The sequence below is a fragment of the Alosa sapidissima genome, chromosome 17 (assembly GCF_018492685.1).
Source record: "Alosa sapidissima isolate fAloSap1 chromosome 17, fAloSap1.pri, whole genome shotgun sequence".
NCBI classification, from domain to species: domain Eukaryota; kingdom Metazoa; phylum Chordata; class Actinopteri; order Clupeiformes; family Clupeidae; genus Alosa; species Alosa sapidissima.
This window is the reverse complement of record NC_055973.1, coordinates 33297638-33316656: the sequence shown is the minus strand read 5'-3', so window position 1 is coordinate 33316656 and position 19019 is coordinate 33297638. Positions and strand designations below refer to the sequence as shown.

The window sequence follows — 19019 nt, the reverse complement described above, 5'->3', positions numbered from 1 at the left end:
CCAGCATCTTATCCCACTATACCAGCAGAGGATCCATGTTGCGCAAAACTTACAGTTTTAGTTCTGTGATGTACACTCGAAGCACCTTTTCTAACACAATAAAAATGAAACAAATATCATAATTTCGTCTCCAAGCCTGTCCGGGTAATGATGGAATTATGATGAAATATTCCCTTTTACTGTGCCATCAGATCCCAGAGATGAAAGTGTCTGCTGGTAAACAACGGCACGCGAGGTGAAGTGTTGCATCACCCACCTGGCTCTGCATGTGGGAGACGGCTTTGACAAACTGCGTCTCTGTTGTCTCCGGGAGCTGGGAGTAGATGCTGCTGCTGACGCTCTTCTTGCTGTCCTCTTTGTACTTGTTCTGACGGAGGGAAACAGAGTCAGTCTGTTAACATGCCACGTGTGTGCTGTGGAAGTGTGTCCACATACAGTTTTAGAACATTATTTTCTCAGGTATGTGTACATATTTAAACATATTAGAACATTATTTTCTCAGGTATGTGTACATATTTAAACATATTAGAACATTATTTTCTCAGGTATGTGTACATATTTAAACATATTAGAACATTATTTTCTCAGGTATGTGTATATTTAAACCGGTATTAAAACATTATTTTCTCAGGCATGTTTATATTTAAACCGGTATTAAAACATTATTTTCTCATGTACTGTATGTGTATTTAAACATATTAAAACATTATTTTCTCAGGCATGTGTAGCTTGAGCTTCTGTAAAGTGCTGGCAGTGAGGCGGTAAATCCCCTGGCAGCCCTAAATCAGAGTTGTGGAGCGGTGCCCTAAATCAGAGTTGTGGGGCGGCGCCGGTATCGATCCGCGTGGACTGGACCCACCTGACTCTGCAGTTCTGTGAGCTCCCTGGCCAGCTGGGTTTCGGACGTGTCAGCCAGCTGGGAGTAGAGGGAAGTGGCCAGCTCCTTCTTCACACCCTCTTTGTACCGGACCTGCGCGCACACACACACACACACACACACACACACACACACACACACACACACACACACACACACACACACACACACACACACACACACACACACACACACACACACAGATGTATGTCCTGAACACTGTAGAGAACACTGATCCAAAGTGGTATCTTTTAGAAATTACATGATTAAGTAGTAAAGGGATAATGTATAGAACGCCAGTCATTATTGGGAAAATAAGTCCCGACAGGGTGAACCGGACTTGCTTCGCCCTGAGGGGACTTACGAAACTACTAACGAAAAAACAAATAGAAACAAATAGTTCGCAACACACGCTGAACTTGAATCAAACGTTCTTTAGAACACAGCTGATCAACTGTCTGCCTTCACTTTTGAATGAGATCCGTTGCCATTGACAGCGGTCATTATTTAGAGGTCCATAGACGAAAATAATGACCGATAGAACTTTGGGAAATCACATTTAAGTCAATGGAGCGTTCTACCTGCATTGTGAAGAACCGTATAATAACAAACATTGAATCAGCATACGAGCAAATAGAGATCAACCTTAAACAGAGATCAAACTTGTCTGTGTGTGTCTGTGTCTGTGTCTGTGTCTGTGTCTGTGTCTGTGTCTGTGTCTGTGTCTGTGTCTGTGTCTGTGTCTGTGTGTGTGTGTGTGTGTGTGTGTGTGTCTGTGTGTGTGTCTGTGTCTGTGTGTCTGTGTCTGTGTGTGTGTGTGTGTGTGTGTGTGTGTGTGTGTGTGTGTGTGTGTCTGTATGTGTGTGTGTGTGTGTGTGTGTAGGTGTATGGTGACATACTTACATCGCTCGCTAGCTTGGAGGCTTCTTTGGCATGCTGCGTCTCAAGCGTTTCTGGCAAGTGATGGTACAGGGATGTGGTCGCTGCCTTTTTCCCAGCCTCTTTGTATTTAGACTAGAAAGCACACACACACACACACACACACAAGCTCAAAAACGGATGTCCGTGTTCAGTGAGCTCTCCCCCTCCTGTAGTCTCATTGGTCCTTATCAGGTCTTATCAGCCATAAATAGGCCGCTCCGCCTCTGTCTCTGCTTGTTGGTGACCATAGTGGGCCGTGTCAGCTTTTGACCCAGCACAACAACACAACAAGTTGACCCAGCACAACAACACATGTTGACCCAGCTTTTGACCCAGCACAACAACACAACAAGTTGACCTAGCACAACAACACATGTTGACCCAGCTTTTGACCTGGCACAACAACACAACATGTTGACCCAGCTTTTGACCCAGCACAACAACACAACATGTGCACTTCCACTAATGACACGGAAAGGTTATTCCAGTCCAGCTCATTTGGAACAATTATGTACAAGCATATAGTACATGGCAGCATGAATTCTCGGCATGGCAGCATGAATGTAATTGCTCATCTTTGTGACTCCCTGTTTACAAGTGTCTCTTCATGAATAAACATACATGTAAGTCGCACCACTCTGCAGCTGAATATATATAAACGTGCACATCTCACTTGGCTCTGCAGCTGAATATATAAATGTGCACATCTCACCGCTCTGCAGCTGAATATATATAAATGTGCACATCTCACCGCTCTGTAGCTGAACATACAGTAATAAACGTGCACATCTCACTTGGCTCTGCAGCTGAATATATAAATGTGCACATCTCACCGCTCTGCAGCTGAATATATATAAATGTGCACATCTCACCGCTCTGTAGCTGAACATACAGTAATAAACGTGCACATCTCACTTGGCTCTGTAGCTGAATATATATAAATGTGCACATCTCACTTGGCTCTGTAGCTGAATATATAAACGTGCACATCTCATTTGGCTCTGTAGCTGAATATATATATATGTAAACGTGCACATCTCACTTGGCTCTGTAGCTGAATATATATATATAAATGTGCACATCTCACTTGGCTCTATAGCTGAATATAAATGTGCAAATCTTACTTGGCTCTGCAGCTGAATATATAAACGTGCACATCTCATTTGGCTCTGCAGCTGAATGTATATAAACTTGCACATCTCACTTGGCTCTGCAGCTGAATATATATATATATATATATATAAACGTGCACATCTACCTTGGCTCTGCAGCTGAATATGTATAAACGTGCACATCTCACTTGGCTCTGCAGCTGAATGTGTATAAACGTGCACATCTCACTTGGCTCTGCAGCTGAATGTATATAAACGTGCACATCTCACTTGGCTCTGCAGCTGAATATGTATAAACGTGCACATCTCACTTGGCTCTGCAGCTGAATATATAAACATGCACATCTCACTTGGCTCTGCAGCTGAATATGTAAAAACGTGCACATCTCACTTGGCTCTGCAGCTCGTAGGCCTCTCTGGCGTGCTGCGTCTCCAGGGTGGCAGGCAGCTGGTGGTACAGCGACACGGCCGCCTCTTCCTTCCCCTCCTGCTTGTACTTGGACTGCGGAACACAAACGTTAAAAGGCATCATCCACCGTGCAGAACACAAACTTTGTTAATGGGACACCAGGCAACGTTTTCGTGTTAATTAATTATCTTCGTAAGTTGGTATATGGTTAAATGACTCATTACGGGGCGAATGAAGGCTCTCTCGCCCGCCCCTACTGCCTGTAGGAAGAATATCCCACTTGCAAGTTCGGTGTATCCTACCAGCCGACCGAAGCAGGATCAGTTTACAGCACAGAGGCAGGCTAACGAAACGCTAGAGATTATTGCAAACGTGTGTATAATGGCAGAGCCGGCGAAGAAGCAGCGAAAACCCTTGACGGAAGACGCAAAGAAAAGGAAAAGAGCTTCAGACTGAGTGAGGGGGAGTTTCGTAGAGAAAAAGCATCAGGCTTGCCTGGTGTCCCTTTAAAAGGCATCATCCACCATGCGGAACACAAACGCTGTTAAAAGGCATCATCCACCGTGCGGAACACAAATGCTGTTAAAAGGAATCATCCACCGTGCAAAACACAAACGTTGTTAAAAGGCATCATCCACCGTGCGGAACACAAACGTTGTTAAAAGGCATCATCCACCGTGCGGGAGCCAGAGTAATTACTCCTACTGACTCCTGATGTATGGAGGTCTACGAGCACTCACAGCAGGAGACCTGTGCAGGATGTGAATATCCCAAGAAAACAGATGAAAGTCTCTAAAACCATCCTCATAACCACAACCAATCACTAGCACCACAGAGTGAGTTTAAGCATTCATTCCTGAATGGGATACTGGTTGGCCAAGTCAAGAAATGATTGAAGAGCAAGCAAAAGATCAAACACTAAGAGGAGTGTAGTGAGCTAAAGGGCCCTGTTATGGTAGTCTAAAACGCTTGTTCACTGGCCAAAACCTTATTTCAATTTAGTGGGATGTCCAGTCCACATTGGGAGTATTTTCGTTATCAAACGCCGGGCGGATGGCACAACAAGGCGTTCCTAAGTTTCTTAATCAGTCATGGGTGTGTTTTGGGCGTTACATAATTTAAACCAATGAGAATGATCTGTCATTCCCTTTAACAGCAAGCAGCACAACTTCAAACAGCGCTTCTGTATTTTGATAGTCAGCAGCACATTTGAAGGATTCTGCTTTGAATGCGAGACTGTATGGAACAGTTACTCTAGTAAAAGCTGTGTAAGCTGAGTGAAGCTAAATGATAGTTGATAATAATGAGAATGCACCAGTGCTAATGGACCAGTGGGGCAGTGCTAATGGACCAGTGGGGCAGTGCTGATGGATCAGTGGGGCAGAGCTAATGGACCAGTGGGGCAGTGCTGATGGATCAGTGGGGCAGTGCTAATGGACCAGTGGGGCAGTGCTGATGGTGTTAATGGGCCAGTGCTGATGGTGTTAATGGGCCAGTGCTGATGGTGCTGATGGTGTTAATGGGCCAGTGCTGATGGTGCTGATGGTGCTGATGGTGTTAATGGGCCAGTGGTAATGGTGCTGATGGTGCTGATGGTGTTAATGGGCCAGTGGTAATGGTGCTGATGGTGTTAATGGGCCAGTGGTAATGGTGCTGATGGTGCTGATGGTGTTAATGGGCCAGTGCTGATGGTGCTGATGGTGCTGATGGTGTTAATGGGCCAGTGGTAATGGTGCTGATGGTGTTAATGGGCCAGTGGTAATGGTGCTGATGGTGCTGATGGTGTTAATGGGCCAGTGGTAATGGTGCTGATGGTGCTGATGGTGTTAATGGGCCAGTGCTGATGGTGCTGATGGTGCTGATGGTGTTAATGGGCCAGTGCTGATGGTGCTGATGGTGTTAATGGGCCAGTGCTGATGGTGCTGATGGTGCTGATGGTGTTAATGGGCCAGTGCTGATGGTGCTGATGGTGCTGATGGTGTTAATGGGCCAGTGGTAATGGTGCTGATGGTGCTGATGGTGTTAATGGGCCAGTGGTAATGGTGCTGATGGTGTTAATGGGCCAGTGGTAATGGTGCTGATGGTGCTGATGGTGTTGTTAATGGGCCAGTGCTGATGGTGCTGATGGTGCTGATGGTGTTAATGGGCCAGTGCTGATGGTGCTGATGGTGTTAATGGGCCAGTGGTAATGGTGCTGATGGTGCTGATGGTGTTAATGGGCCAGTGGTAATGGTGCTGATGGTGTTAATGGGCCAGTGGTAATGGTGCTGATGGTGCTGATGGTGTTAATGGGCCAGTGCTGATGGTGCTGATGGTGCTGATGGTGTTAATGGGCCAGTGCTGATGGTGCTGATGGTGTTAATGGGCCAGTGCTGATGGTGCTGATGGTGCTGATGGTGTTAATGGGCCAGTGGTAATGGTGCTGATGGTGCTGATGGTGTTAATGGGCCAGTGCTGATGGTGTTAATGGGCCAGTGCTGATGGTGTTAATGGGCCAGTGCTGATGGTGCTGATGGTGCTGATGGTGTTAATGGGCCAGTGGTAATGGTGCTGATGGTGCTGATGGTGTTAATGGGCCAGTGCTGATGGTGTTAATGGGCCAGTGCTGATGGTGTTAATGGGCCAGTGCTGATGGTGTTAATGGGCCAGTGCTGATGGTGTTAATGGGCCAGTGGTAATGGTGCTGATGGTGCTGATGGTGTTAATGGGCCAGTGGTAATGGTGCTGATGGTGCTGATGGTGCTGATGGGCCAGTGGTAATGGTGCTGATGGTGCTGATGGTGTTAATGGGCCAGTGGTAATGGTGCTGATGGTGCTGATGGTGTTAATGGGCCAGTGCTGATGGTGCTGATGGTGTTAATGGGCCAGTGGTAATGGTGCTGATGGTGCTGATGGTGTTAATGGGCCAGTGGTAATGGTGCTGATGGTGCTGATGGTGTTAATGGGCCAGTGCTGATGGTGCTGATGGTGTTAATGGGCCAGTGCTGATGGTGCTGATGGTGCTGATGGTGTTAATGGGCCAGTGCTGATGGTGCTGATGGTGCTGATGGTGTTAATGGGCCAGTGCTGATGGTGCTGATGGTGCTGATGGTGTTAATGGGCCAGTGCTGATGGTGCTGATGGTGTTAATGGGCCAGTGCTGATGTACCTGATACCTGATACCTACCTCGCTCTGCATCTCTGACATCTGTTTGGCCATCTGCGTGTCAGCGGTCTCAGGTAGCTGTGAGTAGAGGCTGCTGGACGCCGCCCTCTTGCCCTCTTCCTTGTACTTGACCTGAAGCAGCAGACATATTTGACTCCATGCATTTTTAATACATTCCGAATTTGGAATGAGCCGCAGATTAATATTTAAACAGCTCCTCTGCCTGGTCAATGAAACTGATGCAATTCAGACAGAGATGCAAGACTCTAGGTGAAACAGAATCTCAAGATTTGAATCTTAATTACATGTCAATTTGAACACAAGAAAATGCCTCATTGCTCATGTACAGCACACAGTATATACAACTATTCTTGATGTGCTACATATTTATTCTGTCACCAAACTGCATGATACCATACTGCATACTACCATACTATCACCATACTGCATGATACCATACTGCATACTGCATGATACCATACTGCATACTACCATACTATCACCATACTACATACTACCATACTGCATGATACCATACTGTCACCATACTACATACTACCATACTGCATGATACCATACTGCATACTACATGATACCATACTGCATGATACCATACTGCATACTACATGATACCATACTACCATACTGTCACCATACTACATACTACCATACTGCATACTCCCATACTACCATACTGCCACCACACTGCATGATCCTCAGGTCACTCACGTGGCTCTGGGCCTCCATGATGTCCTTGGCCAGCTGGGTCTGCGGTGTCTCTGGCATGAGCACGTAGAGGCAGTGGGGCTGAGCCTTCCTCCCCTCCTGCTTGTACTTCAGCTGAACGACAGACATCACACCAGTCATGAAACAGAGAGAGAGAGAGAGAGTATGTGTGTGTGTGTGTGTGTGCGCGCGCGCGTGTGTGCGTGCATGCGTGTGTGCGTGTGTGTGCGCGTCTGTAAGAAGAGGGAGAGAATGAGAGAGAACAACATACCTCGCTTTGAAGTTCAGACGCATGTTTAGCGTGTTGTGTGTCCAGAGTCTCAGGCATTGTGGAGTACTGGGAGGCAGGCGTCTTGCTCTGACCGGCTTTTTTATATTTGGCCTGAAACAAAACAGACTCAAATTAATATCCAAAGCAACGATGAGCCAGGCTTGATCAGACTGAAGCAAAGCAAACCAATCCAAGCTCATGACAAGACCAGGCAATACTGCACCAGATCCACCGGGGCTGGAGTCAGAGCAGTAGCATGTCTGTGATGTCTGTGGCTGGTGTCAGTGCAGCAGCATGTCTGTGGCTGGGGTCAGTGCAGTAGCATGTCTGTGGCTGGGGTTTATTTAGTTAAGGAGCTTTATGAAGAGATATTCTTATTATTCTTATTATTACGCAGTAGTTTTATGAAAACATATTCTGTCATAACTGTCTGAGGTCCATGTGGTGAAACAGCAGGGGGTTAATTTTAGCTAAGTTATGCAGCTAGACATTTACCTATAAGGACATGTATGCCTAGAGACACTGGTCATCCTACAGTTTTTTACAACTGTTTACACACGTTTTCAAAACTCTGTGTCTATTTTTCAGAACTCTACACACAAAACCTACAACTGCTCACACAAAATGCAAAATGCCTCAAATCTCCAGCAAAATGACACACAACAACCAAAATGTCGCAAACACATCTTTAAACCAAACATTCGCCTCACAATACAAACACTTTTTTCATAATATGACATTTTGGATACATCATGTACACACTGTTGCTCAAAACCTAAAGCTCTTCTGTCTAAGCTTTCTATATGTATTTCCATACGAGAGTGAAAGTTACGGTATCAACAAAGTTAAAAATACACAGTAAAAATGCAAGCAATATTGAAACCAAAAATAGTGATTTTTCACAAATAATTTGCTGTTGCGAATACAGTATTTTACAGCTAACAAGAAAACAAGCAAAGCAGAATACAGTGACCACCAGATGTACATGGAGTTTTGAAAACACTGATTTTGCCTACAGTGTAAGACGGAAATGACTCCATACTATCAAATTGATTTGCTTTTTCCAAAGACAAGTGTGTGTGTGTGTGTGTGTGTGTGGGGGGGGTACAGTATGTATTCATAGGCCTATAGACCCTCTCAACTGCAGAAACAAACAATCCTAAGCATTCCTAAGGCATTTCTGGAGGCACAGAAAAAAATGTATTGAGCTAATGGTACATGGGGACAAACAAAAATAGAGTAAAAAGACAAATTTTACATAAAGTCAACTTTTTGTAGAACATTACTGTAAGTCCGATTACTGTAATTTTCCTTTCAAAGTATCTGCATTGGTTCTGAATATTTCAACCGGAAATCCTCTAGGAGCAGATTGAAAGGGTCCATACCTATATAGAGTATCTATTCATAGACCTATACTAAGGCAATGATTGGATGGTGTTTAGTAAAGTAAAGAGTGTTTACACATGTGAAGGGAGAGAGTGAAGCACTGGTGATTGAGTGTGGCATTTTGATGGGTTGTGTTTGAAAAATGAAATCAAGTTACTTCCTGTTAGATTTTTGTGTGTGGTGTTTTGCAAAATGTGTTTTAGTCAATTGAAAACTGAGTCAAACACTGAGAATTAGTGTATGATTTTGCAGATTTGGTGTGGGGTTATGATGTTTGGAAGACAGGCTGTTCAGCAGGATCAGAGGTCATTAGAAGGAAAATACCTAGGCACATACTGTATGTACTTCCTAATGTGGTAAAAGACGACACAGGAGATATTTTCTATTCTGAGTTCACACAAACAAGTGACGACATGAGAAGGAAGGGTATAAGACCCATGCACAAAATATCAGATGTAGCTGGCTTCGTGAACCTATGCTCTGGAATGTATTAAAGCCATCATCTGCAGTATTTATCTACGTTGTTTGGAATTCTTTTGAGCAGGGGTTCTCAAAGTTTTGATTGGTGAGGGCCAATTCAGGAACCCAACATTGAACTGAGGGCCGCCACTCATTGAGTGCCAAAAACGTAATATTACGTTTTTCCTTCCCATGCGTTGAGTGCCAAAAACGTAATATTAAGTTTTTAGCTTTTTTTTTTTAATTACGAAACTAGACACTCTAACACACCTTATATGTGATTTTGGGAACTCTGTGATGAATGGAAATGAAATATATGACGATCGAAAACTCATGAAAATGGAAGATCTGGACATTTTATCTGGACGTTTGATCTTAACTCGGCTTTTGATGTTTGCCGCTCTGTGCTTTTGAGTTTGTATTATTTGATTAAAATAAGCCACCACAAGTGCAGTAGCATGTCTGTGATGTCTGTGGCTGGGGTCAGTGCAGCAGCATGTCTGTGATGTCTGTGGCTGGGCTTAGTGGAGTAGCATGTCTGTGGCTGGGGTCAGGGCAGTAGCATGTCTGTGGCCAGTTCAGTAGCATGTCTGTGATGTATGTGGCTGCGGTCAGTGCAGCAGCATGTCTGTGGCTGGGGTCAGTGCAGCAGCATGTCTGTGATGTCTGTGGCTGGTCGCTCACCTCTGACACCACCTCTGACACGGCTTTAACAAACTGGGTCTCTCTGGTCTCTGGCAGCTGGGAGTAGATACTGGTGCTCATCTCCTTTTTCCCTTGTTCCTTATACTTGTTCTAAACACACACACACACACACACACACACACACACAAACAACTCACTGGACATATCGGCGTGAAGCTAGCATCATGCAATACAAATTGGCATACCTATGCTAACAATACAAATCAATCAATACAAACATTGCATACATAGTGTGTTTCATGTAGACATGTGTACACACAGATGTGTGTTTGTGTGTGTGTGTGTGTGTGTGCAGGCCGGGTCGGGCTGATATTTCCGGCCACTATCCTCGGGCCGGGCCGGGCCGGGCCGGGTCCTTGATCAAGCATTTTTTTTTTTTAAATCATTAGCCTACTTGGGCGGGGAGCTAAAGCAATGCCATAGTCAGACTCAGAAATATTATATTTATCAAAGTAGGCCTAAGTAACAAGTGTATACAACTTTATACAAGTTAGGCTCAGAGTTACAAAATGTCATTTGTAATGTCATCTGCGCAACATTACATTACATTACATTACATTACATTTGGCTGACGCTTTTTTAACCAAAGCGACTAACAACATGGTAAACACGTGTCATGCGCAACTTCTCCACTCGCACGCATCACACCGCGCCTGCTGTGCTGTATTGTGTAGCTCACGCATCCCACCGGGCCTGCTGTGCTGTATTGTGCAGCTCACGCATCACACCGGGCCTGCTGTGCTGTATTGTGTAGCTCACGCATCACACCGGGCCTGCTGTGCTGTATTGTGCAGCTCACGCATCACACCGGGCCTGCTGTGCTGTATTGTGTAGCTCACGCATCACACCGGGCCTGCTGTGCTGTATTGTGCAGCTCACGCATCACACCGGGCCTGCTGTGCTGTATTGTGTAGCTCACTGCTGTGCTGTATTGTGTAGCTCACGCATCACACCGGGCCTGCTGTGCTGTATTGTGCAGCTCACTGCTGTGCTGTATTGTGTAGCTCACTGCTGTGCTGTATCGTGTAGCTCACTGCTGTGCTGTATCGTGTAGCTCACTGCTGTGCTGTATCGTGTAGCTCACTGCTGTGCTGTATCGTGTAGCTCACTGCTGTGCTGTATCGTGTAGCTCACTGCTGTGCTGTATCGTGTAGCTCACTGCTGTGCTGTATCGTGTAGCTCACTGCTGTGCTGTATCGTGCAGCTCACTGCTGTGCTGTATCGTGCAGCTCACTGCTGTGCTGTATCGTGCAGCTCACTGCTGTGCTGTATCGTGTAGCTCACTGCTGTGCTGTATCGTGTAGCTCACTGCTGTGCTGTATTGTGTAGCTCACTGCTGTGCTGTATTGTGTAGCTCACTGCTGTGCTGTATTGTGTAGCTCACTGCTGTGCTGTATTGTGCAGCTTAAGTGCAACGTGAAGCTTGAAGATGTAAAGAAAAAAAATGAAAACAGGAGAAATAACTTCGAGCAAGTTTGGAGAAAAGTCGGAGGTATGCATTTGTCAGGTATGCTTTGTTGCGTGCATTAAGTGCGCACGATGTTCACCTATGACAGCAAAAAGACTAAGATGAACATGAAGCAGGCTTGCCATGACAGAAATAATGATAGCCAGCCTTCAATGTCCTTTTTTTTGTCACTTCTCCAAGCATAGGGCCTACACCTGAGAGCGAGGCAAGCCCTCACAGAAAAATGCGTTGAGTTTTGCTGCAGGGACATAATTTTACGTTGTAAGTGACGTTTCTTCATTCGGATTCATTTGCAATCCATTCCATTCTGAATAAACAAACATAGTTTAGCCAACATTCTTCATCCTCCGTTGCATTATTCATTAATATAATTCTAAACGGATTTCTGCAGCTCAAACAGCTCGGAATTGTAGTTGAGAACGTCATTTATAATGGCCCACATATTTAAAAACTGTCGGGTTTAAATCAGGGCTCGGGCTCATAATTACAGTTAATGTGTCGGGCCGGGTCAGGCTCGGGCACAATGTGCATGGGCTCGGGTAGGGTCGGGGTTGATTTTTTGGGCCCGATCTAAGCTCTAGTGTAAGTGTAGGTGTGTGTGTGTGTGTGTGTGTGTCTTTCTCTGTGAGGTAGGTTAATACCATGTCATGATTCGTGGGGCAGTGGGTGTACCTGGCTTTGCAGTTCTGTCATCTCTCTGGCGAAGTGGGTCTGCAGTGTCTCAGGCAGCTGTGTGTACGTGGACCCGGAGAAGTCCGCCTTCCCCCCCTTATACACCACCTGAGGGCCAGAACAGAACAGCACCTCATGTGGGCCAGATTCAGTTGTAGTTGTATGTGAATATTCCTTACACACACACACACACACACAAACACACACACACACAACCACATATCTACACAGACAACAAACACACACACACACAAACAAACACACACACACACACACGCTTGGCTCCTTATCTTAGACATAAAGGGCTACACAATTGCATGATACATATCTACAGTACACACACACACATATCTACACACACACACACACACACACACACACACACAGTGTCCCTCACCTCACTCTGGAGCTGGTAGGCCTCCTTGGCGTGCTGGGTCTGCAGTGTTTCAGGCATCTGGTGGTAGAGAGAGCTGGACGCCTGCTTCTTCCCGGCCTCTCTATACTTGGCCTGAGCAAAACATGCCAACATGAAGCTCCCTCAACATGGCATGAAATGACAATAGGCTTCCACTAACACCAATGTTATGTAATCCTGCGGTTATGGTTCATGTGAAACCCAACGGGGGAAAGACTTTATTGGTGAACAAGTGTTTTCATTTTGCAAATACAACCAGATACAAAAGTACAGAAACTATCCCTGGCCACCAGCCACCTACCCACAAACAAATGCTGCTGAACATCTGACTGACAGAAGTTTATTCACGCATACATGCATAATCATAACTAGCTTATTAAAAAGGCACTGTGTGTGTGTGTGTGTGTGTGTGTGTGTGTGTGTGTGTGTGTGTGTGTGTGTGTGTTTGTGTATGGTACCTCACTATGCATGTCAGTCATCTCCTTAGCAAACTTGGTCTCTGCTGTCTCTGGCAGGAGGGAATAGAGGTTGATGGAGTTGTCCTTCATGTCCTCTCTGTACTTCATCTGACAGGAGAAGGAAAGATGAGACCTGCGCCATCATGAGCTGTGATTACACCTGCACCATCATGTGATGTCTTACGATTACACCTGCACCATCATGTGCTATTACACCTGCACCATCATGTGCTGTCTTACGATTAGACCTGCACCATCATGTGCTGTCTTACGATTACACCTGCACCATCATGTGCTATTACACCTGCACCATCATGTGATGTCTTACGATTACACCTGCACCATCATGTGATGTCTTACGATTACACCTGCACCATCATGTGATGTCTTACGATTAGACCTGCACCATCATGTGATGTCTTACGATTAGACCTGCACCATCATGTGATTACACCTGCACCATCATGTGATGTCTTATGATTACACTTGCGCCATCATGTGATGTGATGAGACCTGCACCATCATGTGATGTCTGTGATGACGACTACGATGCATCCCAATACGGCCTTCAATAACGCTTGGCTCCTTATCTTAGACATAAAGGGCTACACAATTGCATGATACTGAAACACACTGTAATATTTCTCTTGGTAAATTTGTCTTGCAGTTATTTTTGCATGTGCATTCTCGCTGTGTATCGCAAGGCACGGAACATTTCTGAGTCTGTTTCTAAAGCTGAACTACACGCTATGGTAAAAATGACTCATTATTCACTCGAGTGAAAATAATCTCATTTTTGTTTGGGAGCCACGTTGCTTGTTTCTGCATCATTTCCTCTTCTTTTGGACTGGCATCAGTTACATTCACTGTGTGACACGAGAAGCTTTCTCTCTGGCAGAGTTGCGTGCGGAGGGTAATCGGTGTGAAATGTCTACCTCGCTGCGCTGCTCCGACTGCTGTTTGGCAAACTGGGTCTCCGCTGTCTCAGGGAGCTGAGAGTAGAGGTTGGACGAGATCTCCTTCTTGCCTCCCTCTTTGTATCTGAGCTGGAGATAAGACCGAGGGAGGAGCATGAGCGCGCTCAGAGCAATACTCGCCATATGATCATTAGCTACACACTGAGCAATTAGTCTCATGATTAGAGTACAAAGACCAGACACAGACAGAGCAAGGGAGGAAGGGAGATGGGGAGAGAGAGAAAGAGGGAGAGTGTGTGATAGAGAGAGAAAGAGAGAGAGAGAGAGAGAGAGAGGCAGATGGAAGTAGAGGTACACACAAAGGCATATGCACATCTCATTCACAGAAAAGGACAAACATTTCCAGATACATAATCAGACAGAAGATTCAAAAGGGTTCAGTTTCAGTCAGGAGCTGCACTTCACTCTGCACATGTCCACATACGTGATAAGATAGAGGATTCAAAAGATTTCCATCTGGGTTAGGACGCTCCATACCTCACTCTGAGAGTTCTATACCTCACTCTGAGAGTTCTATTTGGGTTAGGATGCTCCATACCTCACTCTGAGAGTTCTATACCTCACTCTGAGAGTTCTATTTGGGTTAGGATGCTCCATACCTCACTCTGCAGCTGGTGGGCTTCTTTGGCATGCTGGGTCTCCAAGGTCTCCGGCAGTCCGTGGTACAGCGCGCTTGAAGCCTGCTTCTTACCAGCCTCTTTGTATTTAGTCTGTAAAAAACAAAACAAAGCAAAACGACAAACAACAAACAAAGTGGATGACATCAGAAGCACGCCCCTGGCTCACAGCTGAGCGTGAAAGCCCTCCTTTTTATAGCACGCTGTGAAGTCACCAGCCATTCAGCTATTGATGCTGCACACTGCCTATGAGCTCATAGTCATGGCCATTCTCACTTGGACACACACACACATACACACACACACACACACACACACACACACACACGCACGCACGCACGCACGCACGCACGCACGCACGCACACAAACACACACACACACACACACACACACACACACACACATACACACACACACACACACACACACACACACATGTAGAGCCCTGTGTTTCCTAATATGCAAGTGCACTGCAGGTTGGTGTTTGTAGATGTAGAGTCCTGAGTTTGTTACTGATGCTGTTTGCAGTGTTCACCTGGCTCTGCATGTGGGAGACGGCTTTGACAAACTGCGTCTCTGTTGTCTCCGGGAGCTGGGAGTAGATGCTGCTGCTGACGCTCTTCTTGCTGTCCTCTTTGTACTTGTTCTGACGGAGGGAAACACAGTCGATCTGTTAACATGCCACGTGTGTGCTGTGGAAGTGTGTCCTCACAACGGAACACAATGATCTGAAGTGTGTCCTCACAACGGAACACAATGATCTGTACTTGTGGAAGTGTGTCCTCACGTGGGGTAACACTTCTACTGTTTCCATGTCTTGTTATCAAAATAAATACCAGTGCTTGTGTTTTTTTTTTCTTCGATTCAACTCACCAAAATAATCAAATTCGATTCAATATTTTGTCACCAAATTGATCAAATACAATATATAATACTCTGTCATCAAAATAACCCAATTTGATTCGCTACTCTGTCACCAAAATAATGAAATTCGATTTGTGCAGGGTTCCCACTCTACGTCAAATGTAAAATCCCTTGACTTTTCCCTGACTTTCCCCTTACTTTCCTTAATGAAAAACCCTGAATTTCCATGACCTACTATATAATGAATTATAAATTGTAAATGGGACATTGGAAGCTGCATAGCGTTTTAGAATCGTTGACTTCTTTTAGAGCAGGAAATGAATAAATGGGCATTGAAAATGCAAAGTAGGGCTAACCCCAACCACTCAAGCAAGCAGCAATGGAAAAAGATTATAACCCAATAAACACCAATGCTGCATGGAAATATATTTGTATTAATAGTCTTTGGCAAGTACATTTTAAACTGCTGTAACAAAATCCCCCGATATTCCCTGAATGTCTGGAATAGACTTCATTAAAATTCCATGATATTCCAGAAATTCCATGACCCTGCTTGTGGTTTTCCTAACCTCGCTCTGCAGGTCGGTCATCTCTCGGGCGAACTGCGTCTGTGTCGTGTCCGGCATGAGCGAGTAGAGCGAGCTGGACGTATCCTTCTTTCCCACTTCTTTGTATTTGAGCTGAAAGGTTCAAATTCTCTTCCATCAGAGATACAGTACTGCATACAGTACTCCACTTTATTCTGAATCATCTGCAGAATACACATCTGCCTGATGTCTTATAAGAGATGAGGAGGTGGGGAGGTCATCAGAGAGTATATACTAAACCTCACATGTGTGCGTATATACTGAATATAGGTGTGTACTGCATCAGAGAGTATATACTGAACCTCACATGTGTGCGTATATACTGAATATAGGTGTGTACTGCATCAGAGAGTATATACTAAACCTCACATGTGTGCGTATATACTGAATATGGGTGTGTACTGCATCAGAGAGTATATACTGAACCTCACATGTGTGCGTATATACTGAATATGGGTGTGTACTGCATCAGAGAGTGGGGATATAACCTTACATGGGTGCGTGCTGCTGTAAGGTACTCACGTCGCTCAGTAGCTTGCCAGCCTCTTTAGCGTGCTGCGTCTCCATTGTCTCTGGCAGCTGGTGGTAGAGAGAGCTGGAGGCCTCTTTCTTTCCAGCCTCTCTGTATTTGGACTGAAACAGACACACAACATCTCTTCTCCTCAGCAACAGACACACAGCATCTCTTCTCCTGAGCAACAGACACACAACATCTCTTCTCAGCAACAGACACACAGCATCTCTTCTCCTGAGCAACAGACACACAACATCTCTTCTCCTCAGCAACAGACACACAGCATCTCTTCTCCTCAACATCAAAGAGTACAAAGATTGCGTGAACTTACAAACAGGCTGCACTAGGCACGTAACTGAAGCAGTCCATTCAGGGAGGGTTTACTGTAACAATTAGCTTCCACAATAGTCAATGGAACTTGCTCCACCAGATGTGATAGTGCAATTAGCTTCCACAACAGTCAATGGAACTTGCTCCACCAGATGTGATAGTGCAATTAGCTTCCACAATAGTCAATGGAACTATTGTGATGTGGATGTGGAACTATTGTGATGTGATAGCGGCGTGTACATTTGAACAAATGAGACCAATCTATTTAGCAATAGTTGGGCACAGTTGGGCACCCCGTGTAGCCTGGCTGTAGATGTCTGTAAAAGCTAACGGGAGTCAGTTGATGGAGGAGGGCGGTACCTCACTCTGCAGTTGGGACATCTGCTTGGCGAACTGCGTCTCCGTAGTTTCAGGGAGCTGGGAGTAGATGCTGGAGGAGGAGCTCTTGCTCTTCTCTTTGTACTTCACCTGCCAGAGCAGAGCACAGTGGCATGCCTCAGTATAGCTGCTTTGATTCCAGTTCAAAACTGCTAACTTACTCAGGGCCAGATGTACTAATGCTTTTGCGCCCACTTCAGGCGTATTTGTTTCGCAATGTGCGTGTAAAATCATTGCGAGGTATGTACAAACAGGCCGCAATGATGTAAAAGCGCAAACTGCCTGTCGCGGGAGCTGAAAGTGGCTTGCATGACATGACAAACGCAAATGTACGTACATCTGGCCCTCAGTGTTTACCATACATTGACTTATTTGTGGCGGCCCACCACAATATCAACATTGACCACCACACAATGATTTTCCAGGTTGTACTAAAATTGTGCTTAAATCTGGTTAGCATCATAGCCACGCTGTGCTAATTTGTTAAAAACTGTTGCATTCAAGTTAATTCTGCAAACCAACCACCACAAATGGAATTCAGTTCTCTGGAAAACACTGTGGGCCCTATCATGACATTCTAAAGTGCATCGTCATTGAACAGTCTATTCAAATTTAGTAGGATGTCCAGTTCACATTGGGAGGGGTTTCGTTATCAAAAGTGGAGCGCATGGCGCAACAAGGTGTTCCTAGGTTTTTTAATCAGTCATATGGGTGTGTTTGGGGAGTAACATCATTTTAAACCAATGAGAATGACATCTGGCATTCCCTTTAACGGCGCAACGCGCGATATGTCCAGAGGCGGACAGAGTACACAGCTTCATTACTTGAGTAAAAGTACAGATACCCTTTGCTAAATTTTACCCAAGTACAAGTAAAAGTACAACAGTCAGACGTCTACTTAAGTAAAAGTACTGAAGTACTTGTTTTTAAAAGTACTTGAGTATCAAGAATACATTTTCTAAATATTGAATTACTACTGCCACAGTGCTTACATTTATGTACAGAAACGTCCTACATGGAGTTATGAAAAATGTTAATATTAATACCTTGGAGAATGTAATTGAAACACTTGAAGCGAACACCAGGCTTGGAATCTCACCATTCTGGGGGCAAGGCCACTTGCCCTTCAGTTGGGCATATTTGGTGGGGGGCACAAAGGCCACATGTCGGGGCACCAAGGCCAAAGTTAACTATACAGTAGTAGCATATGAAAATGATCAAAGTTGTATTTAGGCTATTCACTGCAGTAGACCTGCATCACTGTATGAAACATTAAAAAAACATGAAACATGACATATTACATAGAACTGTAAATCATCTGATCATCTAATAATTACAGATATCTAGGCTATATATAACATTTATTTTATATTTGGCCTGCTATGAAATCATGTATTGAAGAATTTAAGGCGAGACACTACTATGAAACTTCACTATCAGTAAGAATGAACAGGTATGATAAGGGATCAGATTCCAAAAATAATTCAGTGGAAATGCATGGATTCCAGTTTCTTCCAGTAGCAGCAACTGGAATCCATGCATTTCCACTGAATTATTTTTGGAATCTGATCCCTTATCATACCTGTTCATTCTTACTCATTGCTCAACTTATCGTGACTAAATTCAAGATTTAAGAATTTAGTCACGATAAGATTCAAGAAGGCTGCAAACGCTAAACTATACTGTCTGTATAAATTGTCTTGTAAGTAAACTACCAGTGCTTTTTC

General features: G+C 44.8%; 1 protein-coding gene across 9 annotated transcripts in view; it reads right to left on the bottom strand.

The window, feature by feature from the left end:
- Positions 1-19019, bottom strand: part of LOC121688529 (nebulette-like) — an 83602-nt gene that overhangs the window by 47837 nt on the left and 16746 nt on the right. For all 9 annotated transcript variants that reach the window (XM_042068173.1, XM_042068175.1, XM_042068167.1 and 6 more), the window contains 17 exons: positions 17275-17382; positions 16593-16703; positions 16053-16163; positions 15155-15265; positions 14601-14711; positions 13960-14070; positions 13025-13132; positions 12549-12659; positions 12152-12259; positions 9991-10101; positions 7462-7572; positions 7194-7304; positions 6486-6596; positions 3302-3412; positions 1781-1891; positions 860-970; positions 257-367 (listed from right to left, as the gene is read on the bottom strand). In XM_042068173.1, the coding sequence (XP_041924107.1) occupies positions 257-367; positions 860-970; positions 1781-1891; positions 3302-3412; positions 6486-6596; positions 7194-7304; positions 7462-7572; positions 9991-10101; positions 12152-12259; positions 12549-12659; positions 13025-13132; positions 13960-14070; positions 14601-14711; positions 15155-15265; positions 16053-16163; positions 16593-16703; positions 17275-17382 (1878 nt within the window). The remainder of the gene's footprint in view (positions 1-256; positions 368-859; positions 971-1780; positions 1892-3301; positions 3413-6485; positions 6597-7193; positions 7305-7461; positions 7573-9990; positions 10102-12151; positions 12260-12548; positions 12660-13024; positions 13133-13959; positions 14071-14600; positions 14712-15154; positions 15266-16052; positions 16164-16592; positions 16704-17274; positions 17383-19019) is intronic.